The sequence below is a fragment of the Chiloscyllium punctatum genome, chromosome 21 (genome assembly GCF_047496795.1).
Source record: "Chiloscyllium punctatum isolate Juve2018m chromosome 21, sChiPun1.3, whole genome shotgun sequence".
NCBI classification, from domain to species: Eukaryota; Metazoa; Chordata; class Chondrichthyes; order Orectolobiformes; family Hemiscylliidae; genus Chiloscyllium; species Chiloscyllium punctatum.
This window is the reverse complement of record NC_092759.1, coordinates 18447633-18459961: the sequence shown is the minus strand read 5'-3', so window position 1 is coordinate 18459961 and position 12329 is coordinate 18447633. Positions and strand designations below refer to the sequence as shown.

The following is a 12329-nucleotide window of genomic DNA, read 5'->3' as shown; positions in this document are numbered from 1 at the left end:
AGACGGTCTGGAAGCAGTGTCCACTATTTAAAAGCCTCATTGACCCCAATGCTACTGCCTCACTACACTGCACGGATGCACACCTGGGCTTTATCCCTACCACTTTCTTGCCCCGATGTAACTGGTTTCCTTCAGCCATTCGTGCTGTCTTGGGCAGCAGTTACTGCCCCTGAACTGAATGGCTGATGAGGCTGGGGGGTTGTTCACAAACACCACGCTCACTGTGAGGATGTGTGGAGGCCAGGCTGGGTAAAAGTAATCAGATGGGCTTGCACGGCAACTGTCAACAGTTTCCCAGTCACCATTCCGGAGAATTGCTTTCACTTCCAGAATATTTCTGCATTCAGATGTTGGTTGGTCTCAGTACTTAGGCTTGAGGCTGGGCTTCTGGATTACTCATCCAGCAACACTGTCTCTATGTCAAATGTCTCTCTTTGACAATCTCACCTTGTGGGTTGAGGGGGGGGGGGTGTGGGAGAAGAGTTCTAGACTTGCCCTGCTCTTTGTGCGAGGGAGTGCTCACTGACATCACCCTTGGCTCCAGATCCCACCCTCGCCTTCATCTGGTTTAGCAGGGCAACAATTGGCCCTTCATGATAGAGATGAGAAGAACTTTCTTTTCCCCTCTCAGAGGGTTGTGTGGCTCTGGAACGCTCTGCTTCAGAAGGCAGTGAAGATGGGGGTGACTGAATATATTTCACAGCAGGGTGGGTTGATTCCTGTTGTACAGAGGGTTCCAAGGTTATGGAAGTGCAAGCCGAGAATGTGGAATTCCAGATCAGCCTATGCCCAGGAACCCTGCTGTCCTTACCTGTCTGGGCCACATGTGACTCCAGATCCATAGCCATGTGGTTAACTAACACAACAACTTGGGCTGTTTCCTGTAAGCTATTTCAGCCAACTTAACAACTGAACTGTAGAACATAAGGGGAGACTACTTGGCCCATCTAATCTGTACTTGCTATTTTGAAAGAGCTATTGAATTGTCTATAACCTAGCTCCTTTCCTCTTTAGCTGTACAATTTTTACCCTTTCAAATAATTTCCCAAATTGCTTTTGAGAGTTCCCATTGAATCGGTTTTCATCAACTTTTCAGGCAATCCCTCCAGATCAAAGCAACTCACCACATCAAACAAATTCTCAAGTGCCCCTGGAGTTCTTTTGCTCATTCTCTTCAATCGGTGCTCCCATGCTAGCTCCTGACCCTCATGATTCAAAACCCTCCACGCATACACCCCCTCCCTATCTCTGTAACCCCCTCCAGCCCCTACATCCCCTCCCAAACTCTGTAACCCCCTCCAGCCCCTACACCCCCTCCCTATCTGTCACCCCTCCAGCCCCTACACCCCCTCCCTATCTGTCACCCCTCCAGCCCCTACACCCCCTCCCTATCTGTCACCCCTCCAGCCCCTACACCCCCTCCCTATCTGTCACCCCTCCAGCCCCTACAACCCCTCCCTATCTGTCACCTCTCCAGCCCCTACACCCCCTCCCTATCTCTATAATCCCCTCCAGCCCGTACACCCCCTCCCTATCTGTCACCCCCTCCAGCCCCTACACCCCTCCCTATCTCTGTAACCTCCTGCAGTCCCACAAACCTCTCTGCCTCTGTAACCTCTTCCAATTCCAGCCTCTTTGACCATCCCCCGATTCCCATCACTCCATCATTGCTGGCCATGCCTTCAGCTGCCTGGGTCCAGAGCTCTGGCATTCCCTCCCGAAACCCTCTTCACCTCTCTCTCTCTCTCCCCTCCTTTTAAATAGTTTTTAAGACAGACCTCTGAAAACCACGTTTTTGGTCACCTATCCTAATATCAACCTTGTGCAACTGTGTCAAACGTCCTTCCACACTCGCTCCAGTGAAGCACATTAAAGATTTCCTTTCTAACAGGCACTTTGCAGTGGGTGGACCTGGTCTTACCTTCAGGTGGTGACTGGTGTTGGTTGGTGGAGGTGGCGGTGGTGGAGGGGGTAGTTCCTCACTGTAACTGCCCTTCTTGTTTCCTAATGGCTGGTACGCCTGTCCTGGCAATTTGGAGCCTCCTCCATAAAAGGAGTGCTCCGGTTTCCTGGCATTCCCGTACAATCCCTCAGGGCCGTAGGATGTGTCCGGGAGGCTGGGAGATCCCCCAAAGTGGGCAGGTGGGTACCAGTTCGGAGAGGCCTGAGGGGGCTCTGGGGCCTGAGGGACTGAAGCGTACGACACCTCGGGATACCTGTGCTGTTGGGTTCGGTAGGCCGGCTCAGGGTGCTGGTGAAAGTAGGAGGGGGAGACCTGTCGTGGTGGGGGAGGCCCATAGGCTTGCTCGGCCTGGCGACCGGGCTGGGTGTAATTTGGCACCGGCTGGGCCACTTTGACCTGCACGTTGAAGGCTGGGCCCGTGGATGTCGAGGCTGTGGTGTAGGAAGCTGCCACAGGCTGAGGGTACGGCCTCGGAACAGAGGCTGAAGTGTAGGCCCCAGCCTGAGGCGAAGAGGCAGTGTTATAGGCCCCAGGATGCGCTGAGGTGCTATAGGCTGGAGGGTGGGAGGTGTTGCCATAAGCAACTGGCCTAGAGGCAGAGTAGGCCTCAGCCTGCCCTGGTGCCTTTGTTGCCATGGTAACAGATGGCTGAGCCATGGGTTTGTATGTGGGCAGTTGTTTGGCTGGAATGTTGGCCGGTTGGGAATGATAGGGAGTCATGCCTGGAGCAATGCTGCTGTCATAATTCTGCAAAAGAAAACAAAAATAAAGTGTCAGAGGCTTAAGAAAAATAATTACATTCCCAATTAGAGAATAACAGTTACGATCCAAAGTCAAATCAGTCTCATGACAACTCTGTAACTGCCACTGACCATTTTCTCTGACTCGAAGGGCACTTTGATCTTATGATCCCATTAATCCTATAGCACTCAAGGTCAAAAACTTTAATCCTGTTAACCTTAGATCAGACTGACCTAGTGCCCCTCTAGGCCCTGGCTAACCAAAGACCTGAGGCACCCATCAACTCGGTTATTCTATCGTCCTCACTGACATAGTGTCGCTGTTAAAATAACTCCACACACATGGGTATCCCATCACCATGTTACCCTTTATTTACATTGACACTAATCCAGCGTCTCAAGAGTCAGCTCTCAGAATGAACAGAATGTCTGACACTTCTGCTCTTATCTGTTAACCAGGGCTGAGGTCCAACGGGCTGACTTTGTCACTATTTCTACACGTGTCTCCCATCGACACAGTGCCCTTCTAACCCTCATCCACAATGTGATTCCAGGCCCTCTTGGCTTGGCGACCCATACTGAGCCGATGGCCTAGTGAGCCCCCTGACCCCGATGGCCTGAAACTCCCAGTGAACCTTCAGCTGCTGCCCTCTCACCTGTCTAATCCGGGGTTGGAACGGGGAGTTATTCTCCATATCAGCCAACATGCTGGTCAACGAGTCAATCTCTGCGTCGATACTTGAGGGGCGATTCACAGGCTTCTCCAGAGGCCTTGTCTGTAAAACAAGACAGGGTTAAAGAGACATTTCCTGGTGTAGAAACTGTCTGGGTTGGCAGTGGGGTGTGGGGAGTATCGATTGAATCTACACAGGGTCAGTTCAGCTAACGTTCAATTAACACCCAACCAATTGACCCTGCTCTTACCTCACAACTCCTCAAATGCTTACCCTTCTCCAACACAAGTGACTTGCATTTCAAAAATGCCTTTTGTTACCTCATGACACGTGAGGCAATTCACAGCAACTGGTGTTTCTTTGTGGCCACTCTTATACTGCTAGAAGTGTGGTGGCCGTTTTGCGCACAGCAAGCTCTCACAAATAGCAAAATGATAATGGCCACCTAATGTTTTTTGGCAATGTTGTTTCAGGGACAAACAGAAGGCCCAGGACACTGAGGAGAGGATCTCAACTCATCCCCTGGCTGACTCTGCTACAAAATAGCGGCCACTCAATATTTTTGCATTAACCTGGGAGAACAAACTGGGGCTTGGTCTCACCCAAAAGATAACACAACAGAGTGACAATGCGGTACTCTGTTTGGGGAACATGTATTTTTGGCTTTTAAGAACTGGAATATGGAACTGTTTGGACATTACTAGGTTGCAGGGGGTTTGCCATTTGACTTCTTGGGAGTCAGAAATGAAAGACAACTATCAATTGGGGTAAGGCTAGGTCACTGGACCTGAAATGTTAACTTTGATTTCTCTTCACAGATACTGCCTGAGTTTTCCAGCAACTTCTGCTTTTGTTGCCAATTATTTGCTGTTTAGTGGCAAAGCAAATAGTTTTGAGTGGAAATATCCCCAAAGCTTTTAAAAAGACACACAAGATGGGTTTATGGCCTTAATTGCTGACAAACACTTTTGGAAACTGTCTTGTAGTGGAGTCTCAGGTAGATAGGATAGTGAAGAAGGCGTATGGTATGCTCTCCTTTATTGGTCAGAGTGTTGAGTACAGGAGCTGGGAGGTCATGTTGCAGCTGTACAAGACGTTGGTTAGGCCACTGTTGGAATATTGCATGCAATTCTGGTCTGCTTCCTATCGGAAAGATGTTGTGAAACTTGAAAGGGTTCAGAAAAGATTTACAAGGATGTTGCCAGGGTTGGAGGATTTGAGCTATAGGGAGAGGCTGAACAGGCTGGGGCTGTTTTCCCTGGAGCATCAGAGGTTGAGGGGTGACCTTAGAGGTTTATAAAATCATGAGGGGCATGGATAGGGTAAATAGACAAGGTCTTTATCCTGGGGGGTCAGGGAGTCCAGAACTAGAGGGCATAGGTTTAGGGAGAGAGGGGAAACTTTTTCACGCAGAGGGTGGTACGTGTATGGAATGAACTGCCAGAGGAAGTGGTGGAGGCTGGTACAAATGCAACATTGAAAAGACTTCTGGATGGGTTTGGAGGGATATGGGCCGGGTGCTGGCAGGTGGGACTAGATTGGGTTGGGATATCTGGTCGGAATGGATGAACTGGACCGCAAGGTCTGTTTCCGTGCTGTACACCTCTATGACTCTTCAGTACTGAGGATTGGACTTCCTCACATAAACAGATGGGGAGATCGGGGGCTGGGGGATTGTCAATTCAAGATTGAGAATGAGATTTTGGTTGGAGTAAAGATATGGCACCAAACAAGGTAGACTCAGATTTGCCATGTTTAAACTGAATGCGAGGACAGGCTAGAGGGTCTGAAAGGCCTCATCCTGCTCCTGAAATCTTCCCACAATTATTCGTTCCAATGTAAAAACAGAGCTTCATTACCTTTAATAAAGTCTGTCTGTTCTGAAGATCATCAAGACAATGCTGTTATTATTCGGGAAGGAAGCTATTCTTAAGATCAAAGCAAGAATCAATCAGTAACAGTTTTTAAAAATCTGAAGCACAGTGGATGCTGGAAATCTGAAACAAAAACTGAAATTGCTGAAGAAACCCAGCAACATCTGTGGAGAGAAAGCAGAGTTAATGTTTTGGTACCAGTGACCCTTCTTCAGAACTGATGGTTACTGTCACTTGGTCACAGGGCCCAAAACATTAGATTAGATTAGGTTCCCTACAGCATGGGAACAGGCCCTTCGGCCCAACAAGTCCACACCGACCCTCTGAAGAGCAACCCACCCAGACCCATTCCCCTACATTTACCCCTGACCAATGTACCTAACATTATGGGCAATTTAGCATGGCCAATTCACCTAAGCTGCACATCTTTGGACTATGGGAGGAAACCGGAGCACCTGGAGGGAACCCATGCAGATATGGGGAGAATGTGCAAACTCCACACAGACATTTGCCAGAGGTGAAAATTGAACCCAGGCCCCTGGCGCTGTGAGGCAGCAGTACTAATCACTGAGCCACCCTGCTTTCTCTGCCATAGATGCTAACAAGCAGTTTTTAGCTGTTTAAAATGGTTCCCTCCTTCATGTGCTCACAATTATCACTGAATGCAGTCTGAATGGATCCTTAAGACTTAACATAATGAGGGAACAAGTGATGGATACATTAAGTAAGGGTTAATTGGATGTGAATTTGTTTTAAAAAAATATAGGGAGCTAGTAATCAGGGATGGGGGTAGAGTTTTAAGGAATCTGATTAAGTGAAATAAAGCTCTCACTAAAAGCGTAGACATGGATTCTGTTTAAATCCAGTTTATTTTCTACTATCTAATGCACACACTGCAATAATTCAGTATGTGCTGCCGACAAGAGTCGAACAGCCCTGTTGTCACCCTGTCCACTGCCTCAGCTGGAAGACAGCCATGTGAATTCAGCTCCCCCTCCATGGTGGGATCCTCACCTGTGTCTCATGGGGCACCTGTGGTTGTGCCTGACTCCAGGACACAGGAGTCCGCTCCTCCCTGGCCCCTGACCCCGGGGGGTAGCGATGCTCAGCAGACATGGTTGTCGAGGGCTGAAACGACCCAGAACCTTCGGCAGGCACCTGCAATTCTAGTCCTGTCGGAAAAGACCAGGAGTGTGATTATCAGAGTGTTCCCTGTGGCCATGGAATTGTGTGATGTGTTTGGGGCATGCAAGTGTGTGCGCGGTCTGTATGTATGTATGGGTACATGGGCGTCTCTACGTTTGTGGTGTGGGAGCCTGTGTGTAGGACATTGTGTGCACATGTGGGACATATTTCTCATTCTCCAGCCACAGCACAACTCCTCAAAAACCTCTCAAACCCCAGCTACCATTGTAATATAGAGATCACATATTTTATACAGCAAGCTCCCACATTAAAAGCAACAATTAATGATGCAGGATGAGGAATAAACATTTGCCCATGACAACAGGAAAAGCAGCTTTTCGTAGAAATAGAAACTCTGTATAGGAGCAGGCCGTTCGATCCCTCAAGCCTGCTCCACCATTCATCATGATCACTTTGCTCAGTACTCTAGTCCTCCCATAGACCATGTTGCATTTAGCTATTCTACCTCCTCCTTGAGAACATAATGCTTCGGCCTCAACCACCTTCTATGGTCATGAATTCCACAGGCTGTCCACTCTCTGGGGGAAGAAATCTCTCCTTATCTCAGTCTTTAAACGTTTACCCCTTATCCTTAAGCTACAAGCCCTGGTTCTGGACTCCCTCACCGTCAGGGACACCCTTCCTGTCTCTAATCTGTCTAGACCTGGTAGAATTTCACAGATTTTGGCCTCAACTGTGATCTTGGCTTCATGTCGTGCGACATGTGACCCCACCGTACTGTTTCCGTATCTATAAAATCTTCCTTACTCTCCTGTTTCGACACCATCACCTTGATATGTTGTTAGGATTGCTCTGCCTTAAATAGTTTGTACTGTTTGGAGTACTTGCCATTTTGGTTAGACCCTCAACTCTAATACCCACCATGTTATTCCAGCCACTTGGTTTGTCTCCAGCATCACCTTATTTTCATTTTTCTTGTGATTATCTCACTCCCTCAATGAATTGGATTATAGTTCATCCCCTTACCTTGCTATTCAGCTGTTGACAATTTTAATCACCTGCAGTGACTTATTATTCAATCGGTCTTAACTCCACTTACACCATTCGGATGATCTTTTGATCTCTCCGCTATAAATTCTGTGTCTATGCGCCACTCTGCACTTCACCTCCCACTGATGGGGCAGCGCTCTGAAAGCTTGATTTCAAATAAATCTGTTGGACTATAACCTGGTGTCGCATGACTTCTGCCCGTCAGCGCTAACCCTCCGACAGTGTGGCGCTCCCACAGCACTGACCCTCCGACAGTGCGGCGCTCCCACAGCACTGACCCTCCGACAGTGCGGCGCTCCCACAGCACTGACCCTCCGACAGTGTGGCGCTCCCACTGCACTGACCCTCCGACAGTGCGGCGCTCCCACAGCACTGACCCTCCCACAGTGCGGCGCTCCCTCAGCACTGACCCTCCCACAGTGCGGCGCTCCCTCAGCACTGACCCTCCGACAGTGCGGCGCTCCCTCAGCACTGACCCTCCGACAGTGCGGCGCTCCCTCAGCAATGACCGTCTGACATTGCGGCGCTCCCTCAGCACTGACCATCCGACAGTGCGGCGCTCCCTCAGCACTGACCCCCCGAAGTTGTGGTGCTCGCTCAGCACTGACCCTCTGACAGTGTGGCGCTCCCTCAGTGCTGGCCCTCCGACAGTGCGGTGCTCCCTCAGCACTGACCCTCTGACAATGTGGCGCTCCGACAGTGCGGTGCTCCCTCAGCGCTGACCCTCCGACAGTGCGGCGCTCCCTCAGCACTGACCCTCCGACAGTGCGGCGCTCCCTCAGCACTGACCCTCCCACAGTGCGGCGCTCCCTCAGCACTGACCCTCCCACAGTGCGGCGCTCCCTCAGCACTGACCCTCCCACAGTGCGGCGCTCCCTCAGCACTGACCCTCCGACAGTGCGGCGCTCCCTCAGCACTGACCCTCCCACAGTGCGGCGCTCCCTCAGCACTGACCCTCCGACAGTGCGGCGCTCCCTCAGCACTGACCCTCCGACAGTGCGGCGCTCCCTCAGCACTGACCCTCCGACAGTGCGGCGCTCCCTCAGCACTGACCCTCTGACAGTGTGGCGCTCCCTCAGTGCTGGCCCTCCGACAGTGCGGTGCTCCCTCAGCACTGACCCTCTGACAATGTGGCGCTCCGACAGTGCGGTGCTCCCTCAGCGCTGACCCTCTGACAGTGTGGCGCTCCCTCAGTGCTGGCCCTCCGACAGTGCGGTGCTCCCTCAGCAATGACCCTCCGACAGTGCGGCGCTCCCTCAGTACTGACCCTCCGACAGTGCGGCGCTCCCTCAGTACTGACCCTCCGACAGTGCCCACTCCCTCAGCATTGACCCTCCGACAGTGCCCACTCCCTCAGCACTGACCCTCCGACAGTGCCCACTCCCTCAGTACTGACCCTCTGACAGTGCGGTGCTCCCTCAGCAATTACCCCTTGACAGTGCGGCGCTCCCTCAATACTGACCCTCCGACAGCGCGGCGCTCCCTCAGCACTGACCCTCCGACAGTGCGGCGCTCCCTCAGTACTGACCGTCCAACAGTGCGGCGCTCCCTCAGTACTGACCCTCCGACAGTTCCCACTCCCTCAGCACTGACCCTCCGACAGTGCCCACTCCCTCAGCACTGACCCTCCGACAGTGCCCACTCCCTCAGTACTGACCCTCCGACAGTGCGGTGCTCCCTCAGCAATTACCCCTTGACAGTGCGGCGCTCCCTCAGCGCTGACCCTCTGACAGTGTGGCGCTCCCTCAGTGCTGGCCCTCCGACAGTGCGGTGCTCCCTCAGCAATGAACCTCCGACAGTGCGGCGCTCCCTCAGTACTGACCCTCCGACAGCGCGGCGCTCCCTCAGCACTGACCCTCCGACAGTGCAGCGCTCCCTCAGTACTGACCGTCCGACAGTGCGGCGCTCCCTCAGTACTGACCCTCTGACAGTGCCCACTCCCTCAGCACTGACCCTCCGACAGTGCCCACTCCCTCAGCACTGACCCTCCAACAGTGCCCACTCCCTCAGTACTGACCCTCTGACAGTGCGGTGCTCCCTCAGCAATTACCCCTTGACAGTGCGGCGCTCCCTCAGTACTGACCCTCCGACAGCGCGGCGCTCCCTCAGCACTGACCCTCCGACAGTGCAGCGCTCCCTCAGTACTGACCCTCCGACAGTGCGGCGCTCCCTCAGTACTGACCCTCTGACAGTGCGGTGCTCCCTCAGCAATTACCCTTTGACAGTGTGGCACTCCCTCCGCACTGACCCTCCGACAGTGCGGCGCTCCCTTAGTACTGACCCTCCGACAGTGCGGTGCTCCCTCAGCAATTACCCTTTGACAATGTGGCACTCCCTCAGTACTGACCCTTCAACGTTGCAGTGCTCCCTCAGCACTAGCAACTGAGGCACTGCTCTGGATTGAGTGTTGAAGTGTGGCGTGGAACTTTGCTCAGCACTTTCAACCCAACAGGCAAAAGTCTTAGCAACTGATCCTTCTTTATGTGAACATTCACGACTGGAATTTCAACTGCCTTGGGAGAATGGGAAGCTTTTTGAGTGTTCTGCAAACCTAACGCAGGAGGAACCTGGGATAAGGGCGGGATGATGAATCACCATAAGCTAAAACAGCAGCCTTTTTGATTTCATTGGGAAAGCAGGCTTACTGGGTTGGAACTGACAGCTAGCCTCAGAATGCGTCATCCCTTCAATCTCTGCACAATTTCTTCAATCTCTGCATGTCCTTGTAAGGAAAGCGATTCCTTTAGCAGAAGTGGAATTTTCCAGACATGCCAAGGGGATTAACCCTTGCAGAACTAAGCACAGAAACCACCTGTGAATACTGCTGACTTGCACAGTTCACCATCTTTGCCTGGCAAGCCTATTTGGAGCTGGCCAACTTCAGCTATCAGCTTATCCTCCAATCATTGGCTCGTTGCTTGTCCAAGAGGGAAAAATATGTCAGTAACATCCTCGAATCCGGATAGTGCTCCAGTCTCTCCAAGGGGTGGGAGCTAGTGGTAAGCAGAATCCAGGATAACACAGGGGAAATATTTCAGTTCTTTTAACTTTAAATGAAGTCTGAAAATTCCAAAAACAATTCCAAGTGAAACCATGACGACAGGGATAGGTCCAAAATTGGGGAAGGGAAAGCTTAGGCCACATGCCAGCACAGTCCAACGCATGCACATACATGTCGTAGACACAGACATATACACGCACTCAGACATTGGCAAGACATGTATATGCACATAGGGACATGAATGCAAACACACACGTGGACACAGACACACACAGATGCCAACAGACATGTGCATGCACACACAAAGATACAAAGCACATTATATGAACATACACATAAAGATACACAGACAAATCAACATTTGGGTGGATGTAAAAGAAATCCCATGGCACTACTGCAAAGAGGGAATTCCCCCACAACCCTGGGGCAAAAGATTAGATTACATTACAGTGTGGAAACAGGCCCTTTGGCCCAACGAGTCCACACCGACCCGCCGAAGCGCAACCCACCCATACCCCTACATTTACCCCTTACCTAACACTACGAGCAATTTAGCATGGCCAATTCACCTGACCTGCACATCTTTGGACTGTGGGAGGAAACCGGAGCACCCGGAGGAAACCCATGCAGACACGGGGAGAACGTGAAACTCCACACAGTCAGTCGCCTGAGACGGGAATTGAATACTTACCTCTCAACCAACATCTTTGAAAAATGATCTGATCATTTGCTCAAAGTTGCTTGAGAGGGCTTGTCATGCACAAACTGACTGCCCCATTTCTACATTACAACAGCGACTACAATTCAAGAAGACCTACATTGGCTGCAAGGCGCTTTCAGTTACCCTGAGATGGTGAAAGGCACTATAGAAATGAAAATCTGTTATTTTTGTGTTGGGATAGAGATAGGTCAGAGTTAGAATCCAGACCACTTGACAGTGTCTAGTTCCTGTTGCCTACCCCCAAATAGAGTAAAAATTCATCCAGCCTCTTGTGTAATGGCTTCACCTATTTCTAACGAGTCGATAAAACTGGCCCCTGTCCCAAATGTGTGTTCCAATGGCGTCAAGAACACAAGAAATAGGATTGGCAATAGGCAGTTCAGTCTCTCAAGATTGTTCCACCATTCAAATACAATCAGGGCTAATTTTGGGCTTCAATTCTCCTTTCCTGTCCACTCCCCAAATCTCTCGATTCCCTGATTCTCTGTTCAGCCCAGCCTTAAACATATTCAATGTTGGAGCATTTATAACTTTTGGTGTAGAGAATTTGAAAGATTCCCAACAACCTGTGTGAAGAAATCTCTTCTCAACTAATCCTCAATGGGTCAGCCTCCATTGTAATTTCTCAGATACTGAAATGGTATATATAATGAACACACGGTGAATGTTTTAGATTTAGATTAGATTAGATTACTTACAGTGTGGAAACAGGCCCTTCGGCCCAACAAGTCCATCCTGACCTTCCAAAGAGAAACCCACCCAGACCCATTCCCCCACATTTACCCCTTTACCTAACACTATGGGCAATTTAGCATGGCCAATTCACCTAACCTGCACATTTTTTGGACTGTGGGAGGACACCGGAACACCTGGAGGAAACCCACGCAGACACGGGGAGTATGTGCAACCTCCACACAGACAGTTGCCTGAGATGGGAATTGAACCTGGGACTCTGGTGCTGTGAAGCAGCAATGCTAACCACTGTGCCACCCAGGATGTCGATACTGAAACTGAACACAGAAGGAGAAAGTCAGCATTCAGACATGGTTTGGCATTAATATGAACAACTTCAGCAAGAGAGAATCTAATCGTCTCCCCGTAACAATCAATGGCCTTATCACTGCTCAGAAGCCTGTCCCACCATCTACAAGGCACAAGTC

General features: G+C 50.8%; 1 protein-coding gene across 4 annotated transcripts in view; it reads right to left on the bottom strand.

Annotated features, from left to right (window-relative positions):
- LOC140492627 (thyroid receptor-interacting protein 6-like) overlaps window positions 1-12329 on the bottom strand; it is a 41574-nt gene that overhangs the window by 10598 nt on the left and 18647 nt on the right. For all 4 annotated transcript variants that reach the window (XM_072591656.1, XM_072591655.1, XM_072591658.1 and 1 more), the window contains 3 exons: window positions 6266-6423; window positions 3360-3479; window positions 1922-2710 (listed from right to left, as the gene is read on the bottom strand). In XM_072591656.1, the coding sequence (XP_072447757.1) occupies window positions 1922-2710; window positions 3360-3479; window positions 6266-6423 (1067 nt within the window). The remainder of the gene's footprint in view (window positions 1-1921; window positions 2711-3359; window positions 3480-6265; window positions 6424-12329) is intronic.